The sequence below is a fragment of the Caloenas nicobarica genome, chromosome 2 (genome assembly GCF_036013445.1).
Source record: "Caloenas nicobarica isolate bCalNic1 chromosome 2, bCalNic1.hap1, whole genome shotgun sequence".
NCBI classification, from domain to species: Eukaryota; Metazoa; Chordata; class Aves; order Columbiformes; family Columbidae; genus Caloenas; species Caloenas nicobarica.
Window position 1 is genome coordinate 34,009,077 of NC_088246.1, and position 26,240 is coordinate 34,035,316.

The 26,240-nt window shown below is 38.6% G+C and overlaps 1 protein-coding gene across 1 annotated transcript; it reads left to right on the plus strand.

Moving 5' to 3' along the window:
* Positions 1 to 26,240, plus strand: SP4 (Sp4 transcription factor). The gene is made up of 6 exons (XM_065628067.1): positions 1 to 207; positions 880 to 980; positions 1,475 to 3,032; positions 21,729 to 21,957; positions 22,195 to 22,394; positions 23,421 to 26,240. Exons 1-6 carry the CDS (start codon positions 201 to 203, stop codon positions 23,666 to 23,668), a joined length of 2,343 nt encoding a protein of 780 aa, XP_065484139.1. The 5' UTR covers positions 1 to 200; the 3' UTR covers positions 23,669 to 26,240.

Below are 26,240 nucleotides of genomic sequence, written 5' to 3' on the forward strand. Positions count from 1 at the left end.
GCCGGCGGCGGCGGCGGGCGGAGAGAGAGGCAGCTACGCCACAGCCCAGCGGCGGCCATTCGTGGAAAAATAGGCCGTCCCGCTCCTCCCAGCTCCGGCTGCGACCGGCCTTCTCCCCGCTACCCCCACCCCACCCTCCGCCTCCTCCTCCTCCTTCTCCTCCCCCCTAAAGCGGCGCCTCAGCGGGGCATTAATGCGGGATGAGCGGTATGTAACCCCCTCCCTCTCCCTCCTGTGCACACCCCTCCCTCCCTCCGCTCCTCCCTCCACCCTTCATCCCCCCTCTATCCCGCCCTCCCGGGTTCCCCCTTTTCTTCCGTGCTGCTCCCCCTTCTTACCCCCTTCGTCTCTTGCTGCCCCTCCACCCATCCGCGCTGCTTCCTCTTATGCCCCCTTTCTTCTGTTCCTCCCCAGCCTGCCCCTCCGACTTGTCTCCTCCGTACCTCCCTCCTCCATTCCCCCTTTCTTCGCTTAACCCTCCCTCCTGTGCACATCCCTCCCTCCTTCATTCCTCTTTTCCTCCCTCTTTCCCTCCCATGCACAGCCCTCCTCCTGCCCCCTAAAGCATCGACGGCCACTGAGTGGCCGTCGATGCTTTAGGGGGCAGGAGGAGGAGGAGGGTTGTGGGTGGTTTTTTCCTGCTGTCTCTGGGAGAGGAAACCAAACCTCCCCTTTCTGGGTGTTAACTCTCCAGCCCCCATGGGTTGGGTTTCAAACCACGTTTCTTAGGACTCCTTCTTTTGTAATAATGATTTCCAGTGTTGTTTTTATGAAGAGGTAAAGGCGGCAAGCTGAGAAACAAAAAGGATATGCTCGTAGCTTTTGTTATTGTATAAATGAAGGTGAATAATTAACCTGTTACACTTGATATTTTTGCAGATCAAAAGAAGGAGGAAACTATGCCCACAGAGGGAGAGAAATCTCCCGAGGCAGAGAATAACAACAATAATAATAAAAAAGGGAAAACTGGAGGCTCACAGGTAAAGCACGCATACCCGAATAGAGAATCGCCTAAACTATTAGCATTGAAGATGAAATGTTCAGCTAACAGCATTTCCTGTTCAGGGCATCTTTCTTTGGGTTGGATGAAACATAGTTGGTTGGGTGCAATATTTTTACTGCCTGGACATGTTTTGTTGGGTTTTTTTTTAATTGCATTTTGCAGGGATCAGCTGCTTTCCATGTAATAGAAGCACTTTTTTTCTTTATTTTAGAGGAGAAAAAAAAAAAAAAGTCTGGGTTGAGAATGTAGTTGAGCTCCTGACTGTCACATATTCATTGATAACTGGGAGGTTTATGTTTAAAGATTATTTACAGAAATACATACTTCCTTATTCAGAGCTATATCACATTGGTCTCTGTGCAGAGGCACTTTTTTTTTTCTGCTTCCTGTGTAAACCTTAATGCTTACTTCTAATGGTTCATAGTTATGCTCTTCTCCTGAATCTGTTTTGTTTTCTCTCTTAATGGATAGGATTCTCAGCCTTCACCTCTCGCTTTGCTAGCAGCCACTTGCAGCAAAATAGGAACTCCAGGTGAGAATCAAGGAACTGGACAGCAGCAGATTATTATAGATCCAAATCAAGGTTTGGTGCAGCTTCAGAATCAGCCACAGCAGTTAGAACTGGTAACAACTCAGCTTGCTGGAAACGCTTGGCAGCTTGTGGCTGCAGCTCCTTCTGCTTCAAAAGAAAATAATGTTACTCAACAAGGATCTTCCGTTGCCTCGAGTGCAGCAAGTCCCTCCAGCAGTAACAATGGAAGTGCATCTCCTTCAAAAACCAAATCGGGCAATTCTTCTGCAACAACCCCTGGACAATTCCAGGTAATTCAAGTACAAAATCCAAGTGGTAGTGTCCAATACCAAGTGATCCCACAGATTCAGACAACAGAAGGTCAACAACTTCAGATCAATCCATCTAATACTACTGGTCTACAAGATATACAGGGTCAAATTCAGCTTATTCCTGCAGGGAATAATCAAGCTATCCTCACGACTGCGAATAGGACAGCTTCGGGGAATGTTATTGCTCAAAACCTAGCAAATCAGACAGTTCCAGTCCAAATTAGGCCTGGTGTTTCCATACCACTGCAACTGCAAACTATTCCTGGTACTCAGGCGCAAGTTGTAACAACCTTACCTATAAACATTGGTGGGGTAACCCTGGCACTGCCTGTGATAAACAACGTGGCAGCTGGAGGAAGTTCGGGTCAAGTTAGCCAGTCTACTGAAAGTGGAGTTTCCAATGGAAATCAGCTAGCGTCTACGCCTGTCACTTCTGCCTCTGGTAGTACAATGCCAGAGTCTCCTTCCTCATCTTCCACCTCCACAACCACTGCCTCAACATCTCTAACTAGCAGTGACACGCTAGTAAGCTCTGCAGAAACAGGCCAGTACACAAGCACAGCAGGCAGCAGTTCGGAACAGACAACTGAAGAACCTCAGTCAACTGCTACAGACTCTGAAGCCCAGAGCTCCAGTCAGCTTCAGTCCAATGGACTTCAGAACGTCCAGGATCAGTCAGGTTCCCTTCAGCAGGTCCAAATCGTAGGTCAGCCTATTCTGCAGCAGATACAGATCCAGCAGCCTCAACAGCAGATTATTCAGGCCATTCCCCCACAGTCATTTCAGCTCCAGTCGGGGCAGACTATACAGACCATCCAGCAGCAGCCTTTGCAGAATGTTCAGCTGCAGGCAGTGAGCCCAACTCAGGTGCTCATCAGGGCTCCAACTTTAACACCATCAGGGCAGATCAGCTGGCAAACTGTACAGGTTCAGAATCTGCAAAGCCTTTCAAATCTTCAAGTTCAAAATGCTGGGTTACCCCAACAACTAACCATTACCCCCGTGTCTTCAAGTGGTGGCACAACCATTGCCCAGATTGCACCAGTGGCTGTTGCTGGTACCCCCATCACTCTGAATGCTGCCCAGCTTGCTTCAGTACCTAATCTTCAAACAGTAAGTGTTGCCAACCTGGGTGCTGCAGGTGTTCAAGTTCAAGGAGTTCCTGTTACCATTACCAGTGTTGCGGGTGAGTGGTGTGACAAAGTTTTGAGTTTGTTTGGGGTTTTTTGGTGGTTGGTTGGTTGGTTTGTTTTTCACTTGTGCAAGAATACCAGACAGTTTTAAATTAATATTTTTTTTTCCCAGGATTTTCTGTAGTAAATGTTAAACCCTTAACTGTGAGGAAATACCTTATACTTATCACTAAAATTCTTTTTTTTTTAAAAATAGCTGACACTTCTAAACATTGAGCTAATATCACCAGTTGTGTCAATTGAAATTGAACTGTTTGTATTTGATGAAGTATCCTTAAGTGATCCTGTTCTTCATCTTGTTAAAGACTTGCAGGTTTTGGAAATGAACATGAGACTTCACTGTTAGACCTTTGATATGTTTAAAAAACAATAACAAGCTTTTTCTAACCAGGCAGTATTCCTAGTCTCTGCATGGGGGATGTAGGATAAGAAAAGTGACAGCATGTGAACTGGGATATCTTGCGTTGTGGCATGCATTTGTATGAAACTGTTGGTTGTATTCTGCACTAACTCCTGAAGCTGTTCACTTAGAAGTTTGAGTTCTGCAAATAGATTGAGTGGAATAAGGTGTGCTTGTGCGTAGCATAGTTCCTGTGACTCTTTTAAAAAAATAAAAACAACTGGTAACTGCACCTCAGTACTTGGTGATGAACTTCTGATATGTATGATGAAATGCCTGTTTGGTTATGCTGGTCTTAATAGTTGGGAGCTATTAAAAGGCTCTAGGCTGGATAATGGACCTTAGACCTAAAGTAAATTCCATGCCAGGTCTCTGTAGTGTCCCAGAGGGGTAATTCTGTATGTAAAACTTGCATACTTTTAACATTTCAGGTAAAACTTTATTTAGGGGTTCTCTCTGCCAGTTTAATAACTGCTTATGTGACCTTGGTTTTATTTCATACAAATAAGAGTCTTCTGTTGTAGTAGTTAAAATAAACTCTTGTATTAACAGCAATCTGACTATAGACACAGTTTTTTAGTATAAAACTGTAAGAAAAACCCCATGTTTAAGTACTGCCCAGTCTGCATAAACAAATGTTAGTATGATATTGACTCTTAATTTTTTTTTTTTTTTAATCGTATGCTAAGATGAAAAATGCTTAACTGGGCAAAGCATTGTTGCCTTTAGTTGAAACACATTTGAGGGAATTACATGTAGTTTGATAATAAGAAATTTGCCAGTGGGTTAATTTCATTTGCCGTGGTACTCTTCAGCACTTGATGGCATGTTGAAATGGTAAGAGCTGGGTTGGATGCACTAAACCTGGTTTACATAAGGAGTGTTACAGAAATGTTAATCTGGGTAATCAGAATTAAAATCTTGACCTTGCATTTAGCTCTAATAGTTCAAAAAGAAGTTTCAGTTAGGTGGAGCTGTGTAGGTGCTACAATGTCTTGCAGTCCAGCTTGCCCTGGAAAATGTTTTTCTTAATGGGAGGGTGCTGTTTGGCTACTGTTGTTAGAAGTTCCTGCTTCAGTAGGAGACTCTTCCTAGGAAGTCTGCTTTGGGAACAGCCTAGATTTGGGAGTACGGGAAAAACCTTTCTGCATGCAGTGTTTTGTGTGGGTTTTTTTTTCTTGCTTAGTAATGGTGTACAGCTGTTTAGTCCACACTAACACATATTAGAACAGAAGATTCTGAATAGTGTCTGCTCAGTTATTTTGGCTGCATGTCTGCTTGTGTGTGATGTCTTTTGGAAAATAAAGAGATTAAGATTTGTAACTGAGGATGAAAGAAATGAAATGAGTCATAAGTATGGTCCTGGAGAAGCCAAGCCTTGTCATACAGGGTTCATATGTTAACTAAACTGAAGCTTTGTGATCATTGAATTCCCCTCCTCCTTTTTTTTTTTTTTTTTTTTTTTTTTTAAATTCAGGTAGGCCTTATGGCTGTTTCTGCAGCACTTATAATTTTATGCTAGCAGCAGTGGATCCTCCAGCCTTTTCTCCATTCCTTCATATTTAAGGTACTATTTGTTTTCCAGGGCATCTTGAGATTATGGAGAAAGAACAAACTTTGAGAATGTGAGAGATTAGGTATAATTTCTTTCTCATATTTATTTTTACTTTTCTCCTGTGAAACTTCTTGATGCCGTATTTTGGGAATCTGAGACATGGCAGCATGGAAAGGAGAGTGAAGAGCATGATGTGCAGTCCTTAATATTATATTAAGTATCCAAGGAAAGAATGATTATGAAATAGAAAACTATAAATATGCTAAAATCTAAATGTTGTTTGCCTCTTATAAGGAATAAGCCGTTTTGAACAGTGCTATCAACTTCCTCAGATTTTCTGGTTTTTATTTGAAGAGTTTTTTGCTATTATTGTCACAGGAAGCCTTTTAAAAACATAAACCACTCTATTACCTCAACATCTGCCAAATTATATTTCCATTCTTTTTCTGCAGTACCTAAGCTTGTGAGTGTGAACTCTTTTGTTCATTAATTGAACTGTATACAAGTGGATCATTTGCTACACATGAGCAGTAGAAGTAGGTCTTAGAAATGAGCCATATGGAGGATGTCCAGAAAGCGTCAGGGAAAAAGGCTGAGTGAAGGACTCATCCCATGCATTGGCTTAAGTGCACTAACTTTGTTAGGGGAAAAAAAAAAAGATTACTTTGTCCTTTAAACAAAGACAACTGATCAAGCCAGCTGAGTTTCAGGAAAAAGAAATCGCAATAAGTGTTTGTCTGAAATAACTGTTCTTTAATTTGAGTGGTACTTCTCTTCCATGAACATTGGTTTTCCTAGTTGTTTCTACAATAGGATGATTTAGTAGTAACTTTTTCTTAGTTTTTCAGTAGCAAATGAAATAGTAAAGAACTCTAAGTGCAAATAACAAAAATTCTTAGCTTAAAATTATTATGGGAATGTTAAGCTATAGAATTATTTTGGGAAAGTATCCTTTTTTTTTTCTTTTTCTTTTTTTTTCTTTTTTTTTTTTTTTTGTCAAAGGGATTCTAAATTCCAAAAGAGACAACTTTCACATTGGGAAGAAAAACATTAAAATCTTCAAGTAAATATTGTATTTTGGTCTACTTTTTATAACCTTTGTTACTCAAAGTCTCTAGTTGCGAGTTGTGTCCCCTGTATTGTAAACCATGGTAAGTATTACACCTTGGGTTTTATGTTGTGTGTGGTCAAAAAGCAGGGTAAAGCAGAGAAGTTCTCACACCCTTTCACTTTCTGGCCTGAGGGAGAACTCATTCAATATCAATGATGTAGAGGAAAACTACATTTTTACTGTGAGAGTGAACAAGCACTGATACAGGTTGCCCAGAGAGGTTGTGGGCTTTCCTTCTTTGAAGATATTAAAAAGGTGTCTGGACATGGTCCTGGACAACCTGCTCTTGATGGCCCTGGTTGAGCAGGGTGGTTGGACTGGATGACCTCTGGAGGTCCCTTCCGGTCCACACCATTTTGTGATTCTGTGATTTTTTTTTTTTTTTTTTTTTTTTTTCCCTCCCCTGAGAAGACGTACAAAGTGTCAGTCAAAGGAGTAATTAAATGTACAGAAGAAAGCTGATAAGAAGATAGACACCAAGTATCTGAGCCTTAAAACTAGATCTTTAAGCAATGTTTAATTAAGAGCTAATCAAACAACAGACTACATAAAAGCAACCGTGTTTACTTGAATGTGCAGGGATCTACCAATACCTGCCTTGCTGTGTGATTAGTATTTGTCATGGCCTTTAAGCAACCTAGTTCTGTATAGAGTAAATGGTGTTTCCCCTGTGCTGTGTGAATTGTTGTTTTATACATGATTCCCTGTGGAACGGGATAGCCTTTAATGTCAATATGTAGTGACTTCCTGGCTTTAGCCCTTATGAGCTTGAGGACAAGCCTTTTTTCAAGGCTTCCACTGTGATAGCTGTAGATGCAAGTTCAAAGGATTCCTGTCCCTTCAGCCCCCCATCCCCTTCTTAAAATAAGGTATCATTTAAAGCTTATTTTCAGGCCCTCTTATTTGCGCAGATGTGTTAATTGACAACATAAGTGACTATGTAAAAGGAACTTGTCTTGATTTTAATGGTTTTAAGAAAAAAATATTGTTCATAAAATCATTTCATTTAGTGGGCTGTTTCTTTGTCCCTCAGCACATTTGGCTTGGAGTATGTTTGTTTTAGGAACAGCACAGAACGTGAACATTTGTGGATGCTGATGAATATGCTGTGGGATAAAACAGACAGGTTAAACTGTGTTGAAATGCTGAGTATTAATGGCTTCCCTGTAAAAGTTTTGTGTTTTGCCCATAGGTTTCCTTTCACTGGAGCCTTCAGAAGAGGTTGCAAGCTTGTTCTGAACTTGTTTGTTGTTTTTGCTGACAGTGGGAATCTAGTGGTGGTGGTGGTGGAGAGGATGTCTTTTCAGAATAATTCCCTGTTACTTATGAAAAAAAAAGAGTAATAGGTCAGACTTGTATCTATCTTAGTTACACATCTTGAAGTATTTTCATTGCATCATGATGAAGGTGGTTGTCCAATCCAAAAGTATATAAGAGACTTGTTTTAAAAATAGTGAAAAATGTTACTCGTTTTTCATCTGTACTTGTCCAAGCTTTGTTAGTTGTATTAGGCAAAAGTCACCAGATTCCATCACCTTGCAACTCAAGTTCAAGCCATTTTGTTTAAGATGAGTGGTGACATGGCCTGAATTATGGGGAATTTGGAGTTCATCCGCCAAAATAACCTGGAGGAATTCCTTCTGTTCAGTGGAACAGTCTGTTGCCTGGCAATACTGAAACTAGAGAGTTTCAAGTCTTTTGCAGGGATGTGCTGTGTACTCTAAAACAGTTATTAATGACAATGAAGTCCGATACCAAGTGTATTTATTGGAGCCCTTTGAAAACGTAATGAACCTTGCGCTTCTATTTCATACTCTCTAGTAATGTGAGTTACTAGGGCATTTTTCTCTTTGACCAGCTACCGTCATTGCACTACTATGAGTAGTTATGCAATTTGTCAGTACCTCCAGGTCTCCTCCTGCTTTCTTGTGCCTTTTCTCATTTGTCTTCATCTGACTTCATCTTGTCTTCAAGCCTTTCTCTTTCCTTCTTTAATAACTCTTCTTGTGTGACAGTCACCAGTTCTATGACTTGCTGTTCAAAGACTGAAGACATCGTTTAGATATTACTATAATTCTGGTTCAAACTTTGCTGAGGAGTTTGAAACATTCCACCAAGTTCTTTATTCTTATGTATCATTTTATTCCTGTTTAAATGCATGTAACTGGGGCATAGTAACTGGAAAAGGGGAAATAGCACACCCAGTTTTTAAAAGGGTAAAAGGGAACTACCAACCAGTCAACCTCACCTCTGTGCCTGGTAAGATCATGGAACAGATCCTCCTAGAAGCTATGTCAAGACATGAGTAACAGAGGGGTGATTAGAGACAGCCAACACAGCTTCACAAAGGGCAAACAGTTCAGCCTTCTACAATGGAGCGAATGTGTTGGTAGATAAAGGAAAAACAGCTGATATCATCTACCATAACTTATGTAAGGCCTTTGCCATGGTCCCATACAATAACCTTGGAGAGACAAGGATTTTTGTGGATGGACTATTAGATGGATAAGGAATTGACTGGCTGCATTCAAAGACTTGCTGTCAATGGCTCATTCTGTCAATGGAGATCAGTAATCAATGGTGTCCCTCAAGGGTCTGCATTGGGACCAATACTGTTGAATATCTTTATTAATGACATAGTGGGATCGAGTGTGCCCTCAGCAAGTCTGCGGTTGACACCAAGCTGAGTGGCGTGGTTGACATGCCTGAGGGATGGGATGCCATCCAGAGGGACCTGGACAAGCTTGAGAAGTGGGCCCATGTGAACTTCATGAGGTTCAACAAAGCCAAGTGCAAGGTCCTGCACTTGTGTTGGGACAATCCCCAATATCAATACACACTGGGTGACAAATGGATTGAGAGCAGCCATGTGGAGAAAGACCTGAGGATATGGGTAGATGAAAAATTGGATATGAACTAGCAATGTGCGCTTGCAGCCCAGGAAGCCAAGCATATCCTGAGCTGCAAAGAAAGAAGCACAGTTAGCAGACTGAGGGATATGATCATCTCCTTGCCTGCTCTTGTGAGATCCTATCTGTAGTACTTTGTCCAGTTTGGTGGTCCTCAGTAGAAGACAGACATGGACCTGTTAGAACAGGTCCAGAAGAGGGCCATGGAAATGGTCAGAGGGCTGGAACATGTCTCCTGGAACTCCCTGGAACAGGATGAGGGAGTTGGGGCTGTTCAGACTGGTGAAGAGAAAGCTCTTGGAAGACCTTGTTGCAGCCCTTCAATATACAAAGGGAGCTTATAAGAAGGACAGAGATACTTTTTACCAAGACTTGCCTGTAGTCACAGGACAAGGGTCAGCAGTTTTAAACTGGCAAAGGGTAGGTTTACATTGAAAATAAGAAAGAAATTCTTTATTGTGAAGGTGATGAGATGCTAGAACAGGTTGCCCAGAGAAGTTGTGGATGAACCATCACTAGAAGTATTCAAGGCCAGATTGGTTGGGGTTTTGAGCAACCCGGTCTAGTGGAAGGTGTCCCTGCCCACAGCAGGAGGCGGTTGGAACTAGATCTTTAAGGTCCCTTCTGACCCAAACCATTCTATGATTCTATGAATATGAGTCAAAGGTGTTTCTGACCTTGTCTGATGCTGACTGCAGGTGATGCATGCAAGAATAATCTCCTCTTATATTCTTCCCACCATTCAGTGATTTGCATCTCAAGTTTTCCTGAGCCAGAAGTGGGATTTTTTTTTTTAATATATGTTTAATGATGGATTTCTTTTCTTCCATGAATTTGTCTTTTTGAGGCTGTGTAAATTTTTTACATCTTCAATACTTGCCTGCAATAAATTGTTTCTTAATTGTTGTGTATGACACATTTATTTAATGTTCTCAAACTCCTGCATTATGAAAAATTAAATTATCTAATTCACCTTTATACCACTTACGGTCTGCTATTATCTCTATCACATAAGCTAGTTATTGAGGGAGGGGTAGGTGCTTAGTCTGAAGTCCTAGAATATTACACTTGTGTTGTGGAATGAAAAAAATGCATTTTCGTGACAACATCTAACCTGTGGGTCTCCTTCCTCGTGTTAATGGAATAGTGAGTATGTGTAGAAGCAGAACTCGGCGAGTTGTGTAGCTGGACAAGGAAGGATGCCTGTAGGTGGTAACAAGGTGAAAAGAGCTTAAAACAGCCACAGTATATACAGGCAAGCTGGCAAATATAAATACCAAGGGTGGAAGTCAAAGGAGCTGAAGGATGGTTTTTGCTTTTTTTTTTTTTTTTTTTTTTTTTTTTTTTTTTTTTAAAATAACATCCAGTGTTTCCCTGGATGTTCATTGGCAATGAATCTGCAGCAGATACCTTGAAAGAAACAAGCTGCAAGCTATGGAGTCTGCGCTAAAAAAGATAAGTACAAAGAACTGAGCTACTTTCCACAAAACCCAGAAAAAATGCAGGAGTTTTTCTTAGTTTTTTTACTTCATAGTGTATTACTTAGCATTCTGAGGGTGTATTTGGGAGGAGTGTAGAAATTTAGCATACTTTTTCCAAAGTCATGAAAGGTCACTTGTAACTGTTCTCGGATTGCCTTGAGCTGAGAATCGTTGAAGAACCACGGTGTTCTACATATTGTAGCACTGCTTCAGAGTAATTGTAGACGCATTTAGTCTTCTATTGACAAAATTGCTTTGCTTGTGGGATTTTCTTAAACTGAAATTCAAAATAGTGGCAGAAGCAGTTTCACCAGCATTGTTTGTTGTTAAAACAGATGTTTGCCTTAGTGACAGTAGCTTAAAAATAAAATATCAATATACTCTTCCTGACCTTGATGCGTAAGGAATGTGCAGTCCACCTGTTCAGCTAAATTGCCTATGGAGAATAGCCTGGTAAAAATGCCTCAGTAAAACAAGCTTTTTCTGCCTGACCTGTGAATAGCAAGGCATGACTTCATCATTACTTCTAGATAAAATGGGAAGGAGAAGCATTTCAAGTACCAACTTTGCTCATAATTGTGAAGTGAAAAAGGTTTCTAATGAGCCATTTCTATGCTTTTACCTTGAAGAATTTAATATATATTCTTAAGTCTTCAAAGAAAAGTGTTAGTCAAACAGTATTTCCCTATTAGAGGATATGGTCTTCTAAAAATGCTTCATCAATACAGGTGCACTCTCTGAGAATATCAGGTTTTGGCATCCCCTCTCATTCCCTGTTGTCAGAAATTGGAGCATATAGAGCAGGAAGTGAATTGGCTGAACTTTCATGTTCAGAAAACCTCAAGTGAGCAAACTGAGTCATCTTCATCAGCCTGTTAGCATTTTATTATTTTTTCTTTTAAGAGTGCTTAGATCCACACTAAGCCAATCTTCTTGTTCTTCTGTTACTGCCTGGGGTAGGGGAGTGGCGGGAGGCATGTTCAAAATCTGATTTCAATAGCTTCCTCAGTGTAACTTAAATTATGAAGTACTTACTTTCTTATGATTTTGGTACTGACAGATAAATCAATTCTTACTGTTTAAATATATTAAAAATGTTTAATGACAATTGTGATTATTGAGAAATCTAACCATATATGGAATGGGATGTCGTTCTAAGGGGAATGTTAATTTCAAGTATAAATAATGTTATTCTTGACAACTATATTTTTCAGTGGTCAGTAATTTTAATGGACAATCTAGTTAATAAAAGTTGTTTGATTCATGTGATGTAGCGTATTAGTTTTAGAAGTACTCAGGGCTGCATAAAAATGTAATTTTTATAATGAATATTTTGCCTTTGTCATGACACTTTGACCAAAACAATAGTTCTGGACATCTGCAGCCTCTTGAGAAATGTGTCAGCTCAGCACACGCTTAGGTTACTTTGGACTATAGTAATACAGATTTCTACATGCATTCATTCTTAAGAGTGGAGTTTTGAGTAAAATTTAATACTACTGACAGTGTCTAACAGACATATACCTTAATCGGCTGGTTATTGGTAAAACATGTTGTCCCAACATGCATGATTAGTCTTATTAGATTGACAGATTAGTTGCATTTTGTTGTAAAGAGAAAATGATCAGTTAATATCTTTCTGCCAAAATGAACTTGGGATACATGTAAGGTACAAGTCTGACTTTCCTTAATTATAGAGTAGTTTCAAGTGATGATGTGACCACTTTTCCCTTGAGCAAAATACTGAAGTCTAAGAAATATGGGGCTTGGTTGTCTTGTTTCTTTGGTCATCAGGAAGTAACTGACTAAAACATCACGCTCTGCAGTTTGTTCTGAACCAAAAAGGAAGGCCAGATAAGATTAAACATAACACTTTATAGGGATAACAATGTTACAAAAGATGGCAGAGCTTCTAGGGGTTTGGATCTTGTAGATTTACATGCTCCTTCTTTTGTAATTCTAGAATATCTTTGTTGGTCCTTGCCTGATGAAGGCTGTAACAAAGTTACAGGTTTTACATCTTTAATAAACAAAGTAGTCTTTGTATTGGTTAGCCTATCTACTCATAGACTGTTATAAAACCAAGGCTTGTGTCTCATGTTTAGTCTTACTGTAAAAGATCTTTAAAAATGTTTTATGAATCTTGTTTTTCTTGATAATAACTTTTAATCACCTTGCCAGTGTTGTGTTGTGTGTTTTATTCTGAATAAATTATCAACTGATATGCAACTTAACCTAGTTTTAAAGTTGGCTATCTTCCTTTCTGTTGAAAGGATTTTCCATGTATGTACCTGTTAACTAATCCCTCCTCTGCATAGAAGCATATTTCTTATCTTGATCAATGTGCAGATAACATTTTGTATAGCCAAAATGTTTACTTCAAGGACATTCATGAACCTTGTAGTCAAGTGTAAACTATGTGAGCTAGCTAAACTGTAGTCAAAAACCCCCACAAAACCCAGCCAAAACCTCCCCACCTCTCCCCCCCCAGAAAACAGAGTACTGGAAGCTTAGCTTGCATTTTTTCTTGTCAACCTCCTTCTGTCCTTTCAAGATTAGAGTATTACTATTTCCATGGTAATATAGAGAAATTGAACTGAGATGTTGAAAAACACACTTCCTGAGACCAGTATTTTAGTTTCCATACAGCGGAAGTGGGTAAGATAGACTTCTTTTTTTTTTTTTTTTTTTTTTTCCTTGTTACAGTTTGTCAAGCATTGAGCTTCTCTGATCAGACTTCAGAGACTAACAGCCAAAAAGTTTCTTTCTAGTCCTGTCCCCATTCCAGAGTTAAGGGGAAGAGTTGGAAAAAAGAACTGGGCCATGTTCTGTTGTGGCTATAAGCAGTAGAATAACCTGAGAGTTGGGGCAGAGTGATGGGATAGAGGGAGATGTTCCATAAAAGTAAACTTTAAAAGTTCAGTTTATTAGGTTCAGTTTCTTAGATCTACTAATAGTGTTCATGCAGTGCATCTGACGTTCTGCAGCACAACTAGTACTTAAATTTTCAGTTATCTCTTCGCTCCAAGGTTCAAAGCACAGCCAACTACTTGTGTTCATCTGCAGAGAAGTGTTCTTGAGCACTCATCCTAAATACACTTTTCTTTTTGACTGTTTTTTCAATGACAATGAAAATCAGGCTTTTTTTTTTTTTTTTTTTTTTTGAAGGGTCTTTTGCCTTAACGGTAGAACAAGAAGTTATTTTTCTGATTCCAGCTCCTTCTTTAGAATACCTTATAAGTTGATCATATTTTCTTTCCATTTGAAGCCACAGCATCCAGAACAACCAGAAGCATTGCCCTACTTTGACTGAAACCTCTACTTGGTTGCGCAAGACTAAATTTTGTGAAACTGTAGCTCCTTAGTTGATTTTTATGTTGTTTTTGTATAGGTCTTTCAGTATTGTATTTGTGGTAGCTCTTTCCTTTGTTTAATAAAGTAATAAAAAAAACCCCTGGCTTTCAGTTTAATGAAAGATACTACCAGCTGGGAAAACTTCTTTGCTGTCTCAAAGTACCCAAGTGACTTCAAGTTGTCCTAAACCACTTGAGTAAAGCCTCACATATTTGAAGAGTCATTAAAATACCTGCATGAAACTTCTTGGGCATTGTTTTGTCTTTGTGTTGCCAATAAGATTCTTACACAAAATGAAAAATACTTCAGGGTTTTTTTTTTAAGGTGTTTAAAACCCTCAAACTTTTTACTGCCTTAACTGTCTTAAGTGGTATGTTTCACTGAAGTTAGGCATAATTATGATGCTGTTCAGTAATTTTTGAACACACTGAACCATTTGACATAGGAAGCTTTTGGAGAAGAGGGTAACAAGTTCTTACAAATCTTGTCAAAGTTGTCAACAGGCAAAAGAAAGGTAGAAACTTGCTGCAGTGTCCCTGTAGGAGGTAGAAAAGACAGATGTCTAGTTGATGCTGCAGTTCGCACTGTAAACTTTCTGCTTGTAGTACCATCTGGACACAATGCTGTGCTGTGATAACCCATATTTCTTGTAGTAGCTGGGTGGGTCCAGTTCATGTCCCTCCTCCAAACTGTTATTCTCTACAGAATGTGTGTCCCTTGCATCAGCCCTTGTAAAGTTTCTGGTCTGGGGGATTCTTCTTCTGTCATGTGGTGGTTTCTTCACAAATCCTTATTAACCACTGCTTTGGGATAGAAGAGAGGGCAGACCTCTCTGTGTACCATTTAAGTAGCACTGAATCGCATAATCTTCATTGTAAATACCAAAACTTGGTGTTGTCTTCACATATATTTAATTTTAAGAGATGATTTGCATTTCATTTTTCAGTATGAAACCTCCTTCCTGGTAGATTGTTTGGACAAATGTGATCTCTGAGTATACTATTGCCACAAACTTTTTTAAAATTTTAAAATCTTGGCTATATCTGAATCAAAGTATTATCTTTTATTAAACATATATAAAAATCTATTCATATAAATAAATTATAAAAATATAAAAACAAATATTAAAAATTGTTATCTTCCTATAGATTGTCTGCATGTCATTGTGGAGAAAGAATGTTAAAGGATGTTTGCAAGCTGACTGCAGTTGATGTATGCAGGGGGAAATGAAAAATCTCTTTTACCCCATTGCTTTGCATGAGTAAGTTGTTGAGTGGGTGAGTTGCTGCATCAACTCTGATGCTTGTAGAGCTTTGGAAATCTACAGACTGTCATTAACATAGCTGTCCTGTAGTAATATACATGGAATTATGGTTGTCTGTTGCGACCTTCTCTTTCATTTTTAGAATATGCAGTTGAAGAAATTTTCTTTTTTGCAACATTAGCCACTCTGCCTCTAGGTACATTTTGCAAAGTGTTCCTCAGATTTTACAGTAAGGTGTGTGCTACTGAGATAACTCTGTCATTAGTGTTGTCATCTTTTTGACTGCTGAGTGCTGGTTGCAGAACACCAACAGGAAATCTATAAAAATTGTTCTGGGGAACTGAGTACCAGAAACTAGAAGTGTCCTTTTGTTAGTCTTAAATTTCTCTTCCTTCCAAGATCCATTTTCTCTAAAGCCTGACTCCCACGATTTCTATGGATCATGAAGGTTAAGTCCTTTTCTTCCATTTTTGCCCTGTTTGCCTCGAAGAGTAGTTTTTTGTGCTTGCCATTCAAGGTGAACAAGAATAGGAATGCAGGTGCAATATGCAGTAAAAGGAAACTTGTTTTGACTTATGATGGGTGGCCAAGCCTAATAACCATCATCTTTAGTGGTCAGTCACTCTATAGGAAAATACTTCCTAGGTACTATGCATTAGTCTTCTTTAATTATCCAGGTGGTGTTATGGAAGTTGTTATTTGCAAATTAGCTTTGAAGCCTAAAATTGATTGATAGAGATAGTATTTGACTTAATAGTAATTACTTGAAATTGTCGAGTTTTCTTACATGAATGTGTTACAGATTCATGTGTATGATAAAGTATATAGGAGTTGTAACAGCTAAGGTGCAGTTTTACTGCTGAGTAAGTGATGTTGAAGAACAAAGGATGTGCAATCTTTTACCTTGATAATCCTGTATCTTGTGATAAGTAATGCATTCACTTAACTGCTTAAATGGGAAAAAATAGTGACTAAAATCATATAGGTTCTTCTATTTGAGAAGCTTTAAAAACATCTGTGGTGTTATTCTTGGTTACATTCAGTCATAATTGTATATGAAATATTGCAATGAGTGAGAGTCTTATTGCACTTGATTTGCAAAATAAATAACATGTCGGTTTACATGTTGTCCTGTTGTCAAATAAATGGCTACTATGTGAAAGAAAGAGCCATCTTATTGCTGATAGTAAATGAAATGCAATGGAGTAGTTGGGATCGGTGTAATTTTGTAGGCTAACATTTTGAGTAACTTGACAAGCTGTGCAATGAAGTTCAGTCATACACAAGTTCAGTGATGATTTTGTTAATAAAGTTTCAGAATTTCAGGAAATTACTATTAAAGACATCCTGAGAACCTGAGAAAAACTTTTTTTCTCTTCTAAAAGCGGATGTAAATGTGCGGTGACTACTTTGACAACTCATATAGAATAACATATGTGAACTGAAGTGTGACATTGTTCACCTGTGTAATGATTTGTTTAGACCCTTTTCTGAAATCTGTGTTGAAACATGAGAGCTCTTGTTATTAAAAGGTTTGATTATGAATGGTATAGTGATATCAGGTCTCGTGGTTTGGAGTATGTCAGCAAGATGTAAATGAAAAGTGATCTCATGATTGTAGCAGAATTTCTGGGAGGCTTTAAGTGGCATTTTAATGCCACTAGTAAGAAGTCATAGGGATTGTTTTTAATAGGTCTTTTTTCTCCATCTAGGTAGTGTCAGGAGATCCTTCTGTTCCTGTATAGATAACATTATCTCAGCCACCTGTTTTCAGAATAGGCAGGGTTTGTTTCAAACAAAAAGCTAATTTGTATCTAGATCGTCTCTATTGAAATATCCTTATTTTTATACACTTTTGGAAGTTGCCCGAATTTAATTTTGTAGGATACTGACAAGCTCATATCAACAATTAAGTTTTCTCAGTATCTTTTCTTCAGTAAACTTGATTTAAGAAACAGTCAAATTCCTTTATCTTCCCTTAATAAGAATAAATGATGTAAAAGTTAAAGCCCTTAGTGATCCATAGTGGATTATAGTATATAGTTTAAAACAATCAAAATCCCATACAACTCAAGACTATAGTAGGCTCCCTTTGTGATTTAGCCCAGGGCATGTTCTGTCAGTTGTTTTGTGAAAATTTTTCTGATTATTTTCTTCAAGAGAGAAGATTTTTCAACCTGTCTAAAATACACTCATTTTACTCTTAAAAAGCAACAATGAAGAATTTTATGTTTAACAACTTTAAAATTAGAAAAGATGCTTGTCTTTCTGTCCTGTATGCTACTAGTGTGCTAGCTTGTTGGGGTGATCTTTCAGGAGTTCAAAACAAAAATTCAGTCTTGAAATTACATTATTGAACTTTATAGCGTTTTCTGATAACCATGTAAATCTCTGGCAAAAAAAATATTTATCAGATATATGCTTCCTTCAGTTACTTTTTAACTCAAAAAACAGGGATTTGCTTACGGAATATTGTGGCCTGGATCTTTAAATAAGACTTTGTGTGGTGTTTTGAGAGTTTCAGAAACTTCTGTTCTGAATTTATTAAGTGGAATACAAGGGAAGGGGCTTTAAAATAACAACTCCGTGAGATTAATTTAAAGAAGAAAATCAACATTCACATTATAAAATGTAATAACTTTGTTAATGCCATCTAAAGAACAGTAATTTAATTACACTTGAACTGAAACCATATGGATAATGTAATGGTCTGTCTGAGCGACCTTACTTTTGGCACTTCCTGTTTTGTATTTTTTTTTATCACCTTTACAGTTATTGTGAAGAATTTCTACTTGGGTATATCACTATATTCTGTTTAATAAATAGATTAAGGTTGTAGCTCAGTAGTAGTGTACTCCAAGATAGGGTTGGTCCTCGTGTGGGAGAGGGAAAGTTTGGAGCAGATGAAGTGTGTGTTAGCAGTAGTACTCAGTATTCTGAAGAAGTATTAGAAGATCATTGTGTAGTTGGCCATCTAATGACTTAGAGACTGAAAGTCGGTTAATATCAAATCAGCACAATGTATTGGATTTGTAGAAATGCTGAACAGGCTTCCCCATAAATGTGGATTGCTCAGATCCAGCAAGAGTTATGTGGTGGACATTTCATCACTGTAGCGCTACTCATGGAGTGAAAAATGGAGTCATCCTCCTCAGGGTTCAGTTGCCTTAATTCACATCTTACTTGGAAAGCCTTTGTCTAGCAAACTGGGGGAAAGTTGCACTGAAACTTGCATATCAATTCAAGAAAATCAGAGAGGAAGGGAAAATTGAGAGGAAATCATGCTTTTCAACTGTGTTCAGACCACAGACTAGTTAGGTCCCAGGACTTTTTTGCTCAAATAGGATGCTGTGACATGGATGAAGTCATCCCTCTGATTGTAACGACAAAGGATAATTCTTATAAATGTACCTGAAAACATGACCGATAGTGAAAATAGCCTGAGGCTACAGTAGGTGTGGCCATAATACCTGTTACATCTTTAACTTTTGCAGCAACCATTATCATTTACAGTAGTGCTCTGTGAATTAAAGGAGTTTGCTTCTTAGGTTTAACAGATATGTGAGTGGTTTGTGCTCTGTGAAAGTCTACAAGCTGAGCAAGTTCTTCCTGTTAAGTTAGTTACCTTTGGCTAACCAAAACCTGCAGATGGTTTTCAACACAAGCAGTCATGTTAATATGAGCATTAGATATAACAAAAATTATCAGCTGCCTTTGACTCTGGCTATTCATAGCCCTTGGTCAGCACTTCAGTAGCTTGACAGCCTGACAAGGAATTGCCCTTGGACTAGCACTTTGTTTGGAAGCTCTTGTGTCCTCTTCTGCCACTGTTAGACCCAAGTAGATATTACTGTTTGCATTTATACCGCAGTGTTCTCCTTACCTTATCATATTCTCCCTCAAGGATTTTTGTGCATGCTTTTCTTTCCCATCAGAATATGGGAAATAAATTTATTTCCAGTACGTAGCTATTGTGAAAAGAAAGACTTTGTTCTGTCCTGGACATATGGAGATTCTGCACTCAAGATTAAGCTTGTAATTCTTTTTCTATGGTTCCTCCGCTGCAAACACCAGACTTTTTAAATAATCGTTTGTTTGTATGTTTGTTTTAATACCTATCTGTTCAACAGCAAGTGGGATTCAAATGTTATCTCTTCTGGGTTTGTCCTTATTCTTTTCAGAGAACTGGAAGTACTCAGCATCTGTCAATATTTGTGGCCTGCTTAAGAAAACAAGGAATCCATGTTTATACATATCTAGGCAAAGCAGGTGCAAGTTCCAGATGGAAACCAAGAGAGATAACTAGGAAAATTTGGTCAGTGTTTCTGGTGCAAATAACCTTGTACTGACCAAGGCACAAGACAGTTTTATTCTATTTCCTGTGGCCTGTTCGAGGGCTGTCAAGTCACTCTGGGAGATTCTCTGTATATCACGTTAATTAGCTCTAACCTATCTGCATGTGTGCGGTGGTGTTAGGTGCTGTGTGTTGGATTTCATTTATGGCTGTTATTATGGCATTAAACGAGATAGCATGTATTGCTCCTCAGCAATCATGTCAATAAAGTAGTCATTATCCCATGCTGTGTTATATGTGAACTCACTTGGTACCTAGGCAGTTTAAACTTGAGTGTTCTTCTCAGTCTTATCCCCATTGATGGTGTGTGTTACAGATGCTTGAGAAGTAAATTGGAGTACCCATTTGAATCTCTCTGAAGGGATTTCTAAGTTTTAAATTAATGCTTCGATACTGAGGACTTTCAAGTCTTAAAATATTATAGTTTATTCTAAGGAATTCTGGTTGGCCACTTCCTCTTGTTTGTATGAAGGTGCTGAATTTTTTAAAATGGCAGCATCTAATGATATTTTGTGTCATCCCTGTTCCTGGCAGGACTAGCATTCAGTGTTGTCAGATTGCAGCTGGAGTTCATATCTCGGTGTCAGATTTAGTTTGTCACGTTATTTTCTTAGACCAGATAGTACTAACTTTTTAAGCAAACATAATATTACCCTGCTACTCAAGAAACTACACTTCTTATCTATAGTGGAATAGTCGCTATTTTGCTTTAATATCAATACAGTAATTCTGATTTCCTTTGATCAAGAAAGTCAATGAGATCAATGAATTTATGCAATGAAACTGAATTCTTAATTCATCAAGTCAATCTTAGAATTCCATTTGATTCAGTCAAGCTGCTTTTCCAGTCTTCTGGAAAACATACTTCCTTCTGCAAAACAAAATCATAGAATCATAGAATATCTGAAGTTGGAGAGGACCCATAAGTGTCATTGAGTCAAACTCCGGGCTCCTTGCAGGACTACCTTAAACTAAACCATATGACTAAGAGCATTGTCCAGATGTTCCTTGAACTCTGACAGGTTGGTGCAATGACCGCTTCCCTGGGGTGCCTGTTGCAGTGACTGACCACCCTCTCAGTGAAGAACCTTTTCCTAATGTCTGACCTGAATTTCCCCTAATGCAGCTTCATCCCATTTCCTCATGTCCTATTGCTGGTCACCAGAAAGATCAGCAGCTCCCCCTCCGCTGCCACTCCCTGAGGAGGCTGTAGACTGCAATGAGGTCACCCCTCAGCCTTCTCTTCTCCAAGCTGAACAAGCCAAGCTGAGTGACTTCAGCTGAGTGACCTCCTAAGTCTTACGCTTGAGACCTTTCAGCATCTTGATTACGCTCCTATGGACACACTCTAATAGTCTGATGGCTTTCTTATACTGAGGTGCCCAGAACTGCACACAGTGCTCCAGGTGAGGCCGCATCAGTGCGAAGTGGGACAATCCCCTCCTTCGCCCAGCTGGCAATGCTGTGCTTGATGCACTCAGGACACGATTGGCCGTCTTGGCTGCCAGGGCCGCTGTTGGCTCATATTCAACTTGCCATCAACTCAGACCCCTGGAGCTCTTTCCACCGGGCTGCTCTCCAGCCTCTTGTCCCCCAATTTGTACATATAACCAGGATTACCCCGTTTCAGGGGGAGACTCCTGAAAAAAACCCAAACAAACAGCACAAACAAAAAAACCAACCAAACAAAAAAACACACAAAAAGACCCCCCCCAACACTCTAGTGTGCTACCTTGTTCAAGTCTAGTCCTAAAACATTTATTTTTCTTTGTGAAAGTTCCTTTCTGGCTCACTGTTGATTCAGGACAGATTGTAGGAGAAGTAACAATTCTGTATGTACCATAAAGCAACTTTTAGCTAATTGTAGTTTTCTGAATGTAGATGTTTTCAAAGGTCATTAGAGAGACCTTAATTGGCAACAGATTTAAAAAGCTTTCTGTGTAAGATTTCGTTTAATGTTTTCTCATTTATCTTAGTTTTTGAGAAAAAGAAGATGCTTGTTAAACTAGTTCACATTTCTTAACAGTCAGTAATTTGCAGTCTTGTACTGTTCTAATAACAAATTACATTAAACAGGGCTATCTAAGTTAGCAGGTAAGTCATCTTGTAGTGCTGCAGGAAAATGGCTGGATTTAATATTTGGTTTGTGGCTTCCTTTAATTTTAGGTTGATTTTTGTTCTACAAAACATATGAAGTTTCTTTGTACATTTCACTTATTGAAATGAGTGATAAAAGGTACAAACACTTTCTTGTTTTACAGGTCAACAGCAAGGACAGGATGGAGTAAAAGTACAGCAAGCCACAATAGCTCCTGTTACTGTAGCAGTAGGTGGCATTGCTAATGCAGCAATTGGTGCGGTTAGTCCTGATCAGATCACACAAGTGCAGCTGCAACAAGCTCAACAAGCTTCGGACCAGGAAGTGCAACCTGGCAAGAGATTGAGAAGAGTTGCCTGCTCATGTCCTAATTGCAGAGAGGGAGAAGGAAGGTAAATGTAAATTTTATCAGTATGTATTTAGGCTTCTTATCACAGTTTGCCTTCATTTGGGCATGAGATTTTCTTATCTTGCCTACGTTATTTTTTAATGCTTTCTATTACAAAGTATATTTATATATTTCTTTTTAGACAGGGGATTATAATCGTCTCTATTAGCACGAAATATTTTTCCTAATACTTAATATTTTAGAATACAATTGCTCACCTGTTTAAATTTGATCTTTTTAGAGGCAGCAATGAGCCAGGAAAAAAGAAACAACATATCTGCCACATTGAAGGATGTGGAAAAGTTTATGGCAAGACATCTCATCTTCGAGCACATCTGCGCTGGCATACTGGTGAAAGGCCATTTGTATGCAACTGGATTTTTTGTGGCAAGCGATTTACAAGGAGCGATGAGTTACAAAGACATAGAAGAACCCACACAGGTTGGTCAGCCCTTTCTGTATGCATAATGCAGCAAGTCTGAACCGTAGTGGCCATAGTTAAACAGTGATATCAAAGATCTCACTTATTAACATCTCTGAAAACTACTTTTAAGAGTAAATAAAGTAACTTCAAAATAGAGGAAGTAGTAGATTTCAGTTTTCATCAATGCAAGCTGACTGAAATCAAATAAATACAATGAGATCTGGTCAAACTGTTCTTCTGTACCTGTGCTAGAAAAAGGTGACTGTCACAGATAGATCAGGCATTAGCTAACGTACATCAGCTAAATTTGGTGAATTTTCTTGGCCATGGACCAGGGTTATCATTTCCTCACTTGGTCTAGCTCAGTCCTTAAAAAATTACTAACCTAGTCCACACAAGTTTGTATCTTCTTGGGAAGCTTCTTGGAGTTTCAAGTGAGAACTGATAAAGCAAGTTCTCTTTACGGTTCAGATTGGAAAAGTGGACCTTTTAGAAACTGAAAATTTCATCAGCCTTCATATTCCTAGCTCCAAGAAGGTTCCCCTCCCTGCAACTTATAGCAGCGGAAGATAGAACTTCTAAGTCTAAGCACTAATTACATTTGAAAAGTGACAAGACTTTTTAGTATGGTGAATTTCTCTCTCCTGGCATAGATTTCATACATCCTCATGGAGCCTTGGGATTCATGTTTCCAAATTCTTCTCATCACTGTAATCTTAAAAACGGAGTAGTTCTCTCAGGGCTTTTACCTCTCCTACTCTGTCAGGTTTATACAAGTTTATGAAAATTATTTGGTGACCGGAAATTCAAACTTCTCACCAGATAATCACAGCATAGCAGATATTTGTTGAGAAAATTTTAGTAGTGAAGAGTGGATTTCCAAAAGCCTGTGACCTGGAAATCGGATAGGTAAAGAATAAAACATTGGATCCTTTTAAAGACACTTCAAATGTTGAATAGAAAAGGGTCATATTCAAATGCTCAAGCAAAGTGTTCAGTGCTCTCTTTCAGTAACATTTGGTTTTGTTCTTCTTTTAAAAAAGGTGAAAAGAGATTTGAGTGCCCAGAATGTTCTAAAAGGTTTATGCGAAGTGACCATCTCTCAAAACATGTCAAAACTCATCAGAACAAGAAGGGTGGTGGAACGGCCCTTGCTATTGTTACTTCGGGAGAACTGGACTCTTCAGTTACTGAGGTTCTTGGATCTCCAAGAATTGTCACCGTTGCTGCCATTTCTCAAGATTCAAACCCAGCAACTCCTAATGTTTCAACAAACATGGAAGAATTCTGAAAGGATCAATTATATGGACACCTAGTGCTGCGCTTACGTTTACATACCTTTCAGGATATGGAAGTGGGCTGGTAAAGTGGATTACAGAGCAGGAAATCATGTTTTCAGTCATGACTTCTGTAAGTGTTCCAGGTTGGAGGTTCAGCATGGGAAGTGTACACTGGTGCAACAAGACAAAAATTTCAAAAATACAAACAGCGCAAATTGATGTACTGGATAAACAGATGGGGGAATATTATTTCCATACTGTACTTTTTTAGTTATATGTCTGTATATCATGTAATGATTTTAAGTGAACTTCCCCCCCTATTTTAGCATTGTATGTTAATGTGTTTATAAAATCAGATAATATCAATGTAAATCAGGGTGGACCTTGACTAGGATTAATATCATTTGATGAAGGTACTTTGTTTTTGGAACAAATTTGTAATATTTTCATGAGAACATCCTTTCCCCATAAGGCACAGCAAAACCGAATACAGATTGAATGATGTGGAAATATTTTAGGTATTTGCTCAGTCCATAGAACACATCAGTTGATTTTGGCCGTCTTTTCTCGAGTTTTGGAATTACTTAACTAGCAGCTGGATAATGCATGCTGCAAAGTGGTTCTGAGGTTGACCTCAGATTGATTTTGACCACTACATTATAGTAGTGTGTATAAATGACAATCAGTGAGTTCTAATTCCTCTCTTTGTTTGGAGAGCTAAGGTTATGTAGAATTAGTCTATACAGTGGGAAAGATAAACCCATAGAAAGATATTAATGTGAGGTTTTACAAAAGTAACGGTATCTTTATGTAGGATGAAAAATGAATCTGGCAACTTTTGTGTCAATTTTTGGTATTTCATTTCATTATATTTTCAACATCCATAGAATCATTTTGGTTGAAAGAGACCCTCGAGATCATAGAGTCCAACCATTAACCTAACTCTGGCACTAAACCATGTCCCTAAGAACCTTGTCTTTATGTCTTTTAAGCACCTCCAGGGATGGTAACTCCACCACTTGCCTGGGCAGCCTGTTCCAATGCCTGACAACCCTTTCTGTGAAGAAATTTTTCCTAAGTTCCAATTTGAACCTCCCCTGGCACAACTTGAGGCCGTTTCTTCTCACCCTATCACTTGCTACTTGGGAGAAGAGACCAACACCCTCCATGCTACAATCTCCTTTCAGGTAGTTGTAGACAGTGAAAAGGTCTCCCCTCAGCCTTCTTTTCTCCAGGCTAAACAGCCCCAACTCCCTCAACCGCTCCTCATCAAACTTGTTCTCCAGGCCCCTTGCCAGCCTCATCACCCTCCTCTTAACCCTCTCCAGCGCCTCAATGTCTGTCTCATAGTGAAAGGCCCAAAATGAACACAGGATTCAAGGTGGGACCTCAACAGCACCAAGTACAGGGGGACCATCACTTGCCTAGGCCTGCTGTTCACACTGTTCTTGATGCATGCCATGATGCTGTTGGCCTTCTTGGCCACTTGGGCACACTGCTGGCTCATGTCCATGGTCCATTTCTAACTCATAGGTGACATGAATCATAAGAAGTTGGTCTTAAGTATTTAAATGTTTTAATTTTGTTAGAATTCATGGAAATCAGATAATTGAGTGTTGTAGCTCATTCTCCAGTATCTTCTCTCTGTAAATACTAGTTATCATATTGTGGTTAATGTGCGGAGTTCTTTTTGCTTTGATTTAATAGCCAAAGAAAAGAATCAATTATCAGATTTTAACCAAAAAAAGCTATTACCAGTAAACATTTTCTCTCTTTCCCCCTAAATATTACTGTCTTTGTTTTCTCTTAAAGGACAATATGTGGGCTGGTAGTAAGTGTCTCTTGCCTATCCAATTTTACATTGAGCCTCCAATGACAAAACAAGCTGGGGTAAGAGGAATATAGATAACTTTTTACTACATGACTTTTGATTTCAACAGTTTGGTTACCTTTTCAGATGTGCCAGTTTAGTAGGAGTATAGAGGAAATGAAAAACAATGATTTAAAAAAAACCAAACTGCATTTTGTTGTGAATACTCCAGTATGTACAAGGAGGAAAGATGGCCAAATATTTCATACTCAGGATTTTTTAATTACTTCCCATAGGCATAAATGTAACCTTTTACACAGAGTCATTTGGTAATAATTCTCATTACCAGTTTTTAAAAAAAATTTATACACCAAAATATTTTTATGTAACTAAAGGAAGTACAGTGCAAGAAGGATACGTGTGGTTTATTTCCCTGCAAATTACAAAATGATGGATGTGTTTGGTAGCTGTTGGTTTGAGACACATAACAGATACCTTGTGCATTCCCTCACAAAATATACACTTCTCATCTGAATACTTTATCAATCTTGTGGTGTTTTCTGTATTTTTGAAGCAAAAGAAATACCAATCATTGTTTACACTGTGTACACTTTAGGCCAGCCCTTTGTAGCAAAATACTAAGCTGAAGGTATTTTGTACTTTCAGTTTACATAAAAAGCTTTGAGATTAAAGAAAAACAATTTTACACTGTGGTTATAAATTTCAAGTTTCTTAAAGCTTTTGTAGACTTGTAACAGAGTCTTTAAATTTTA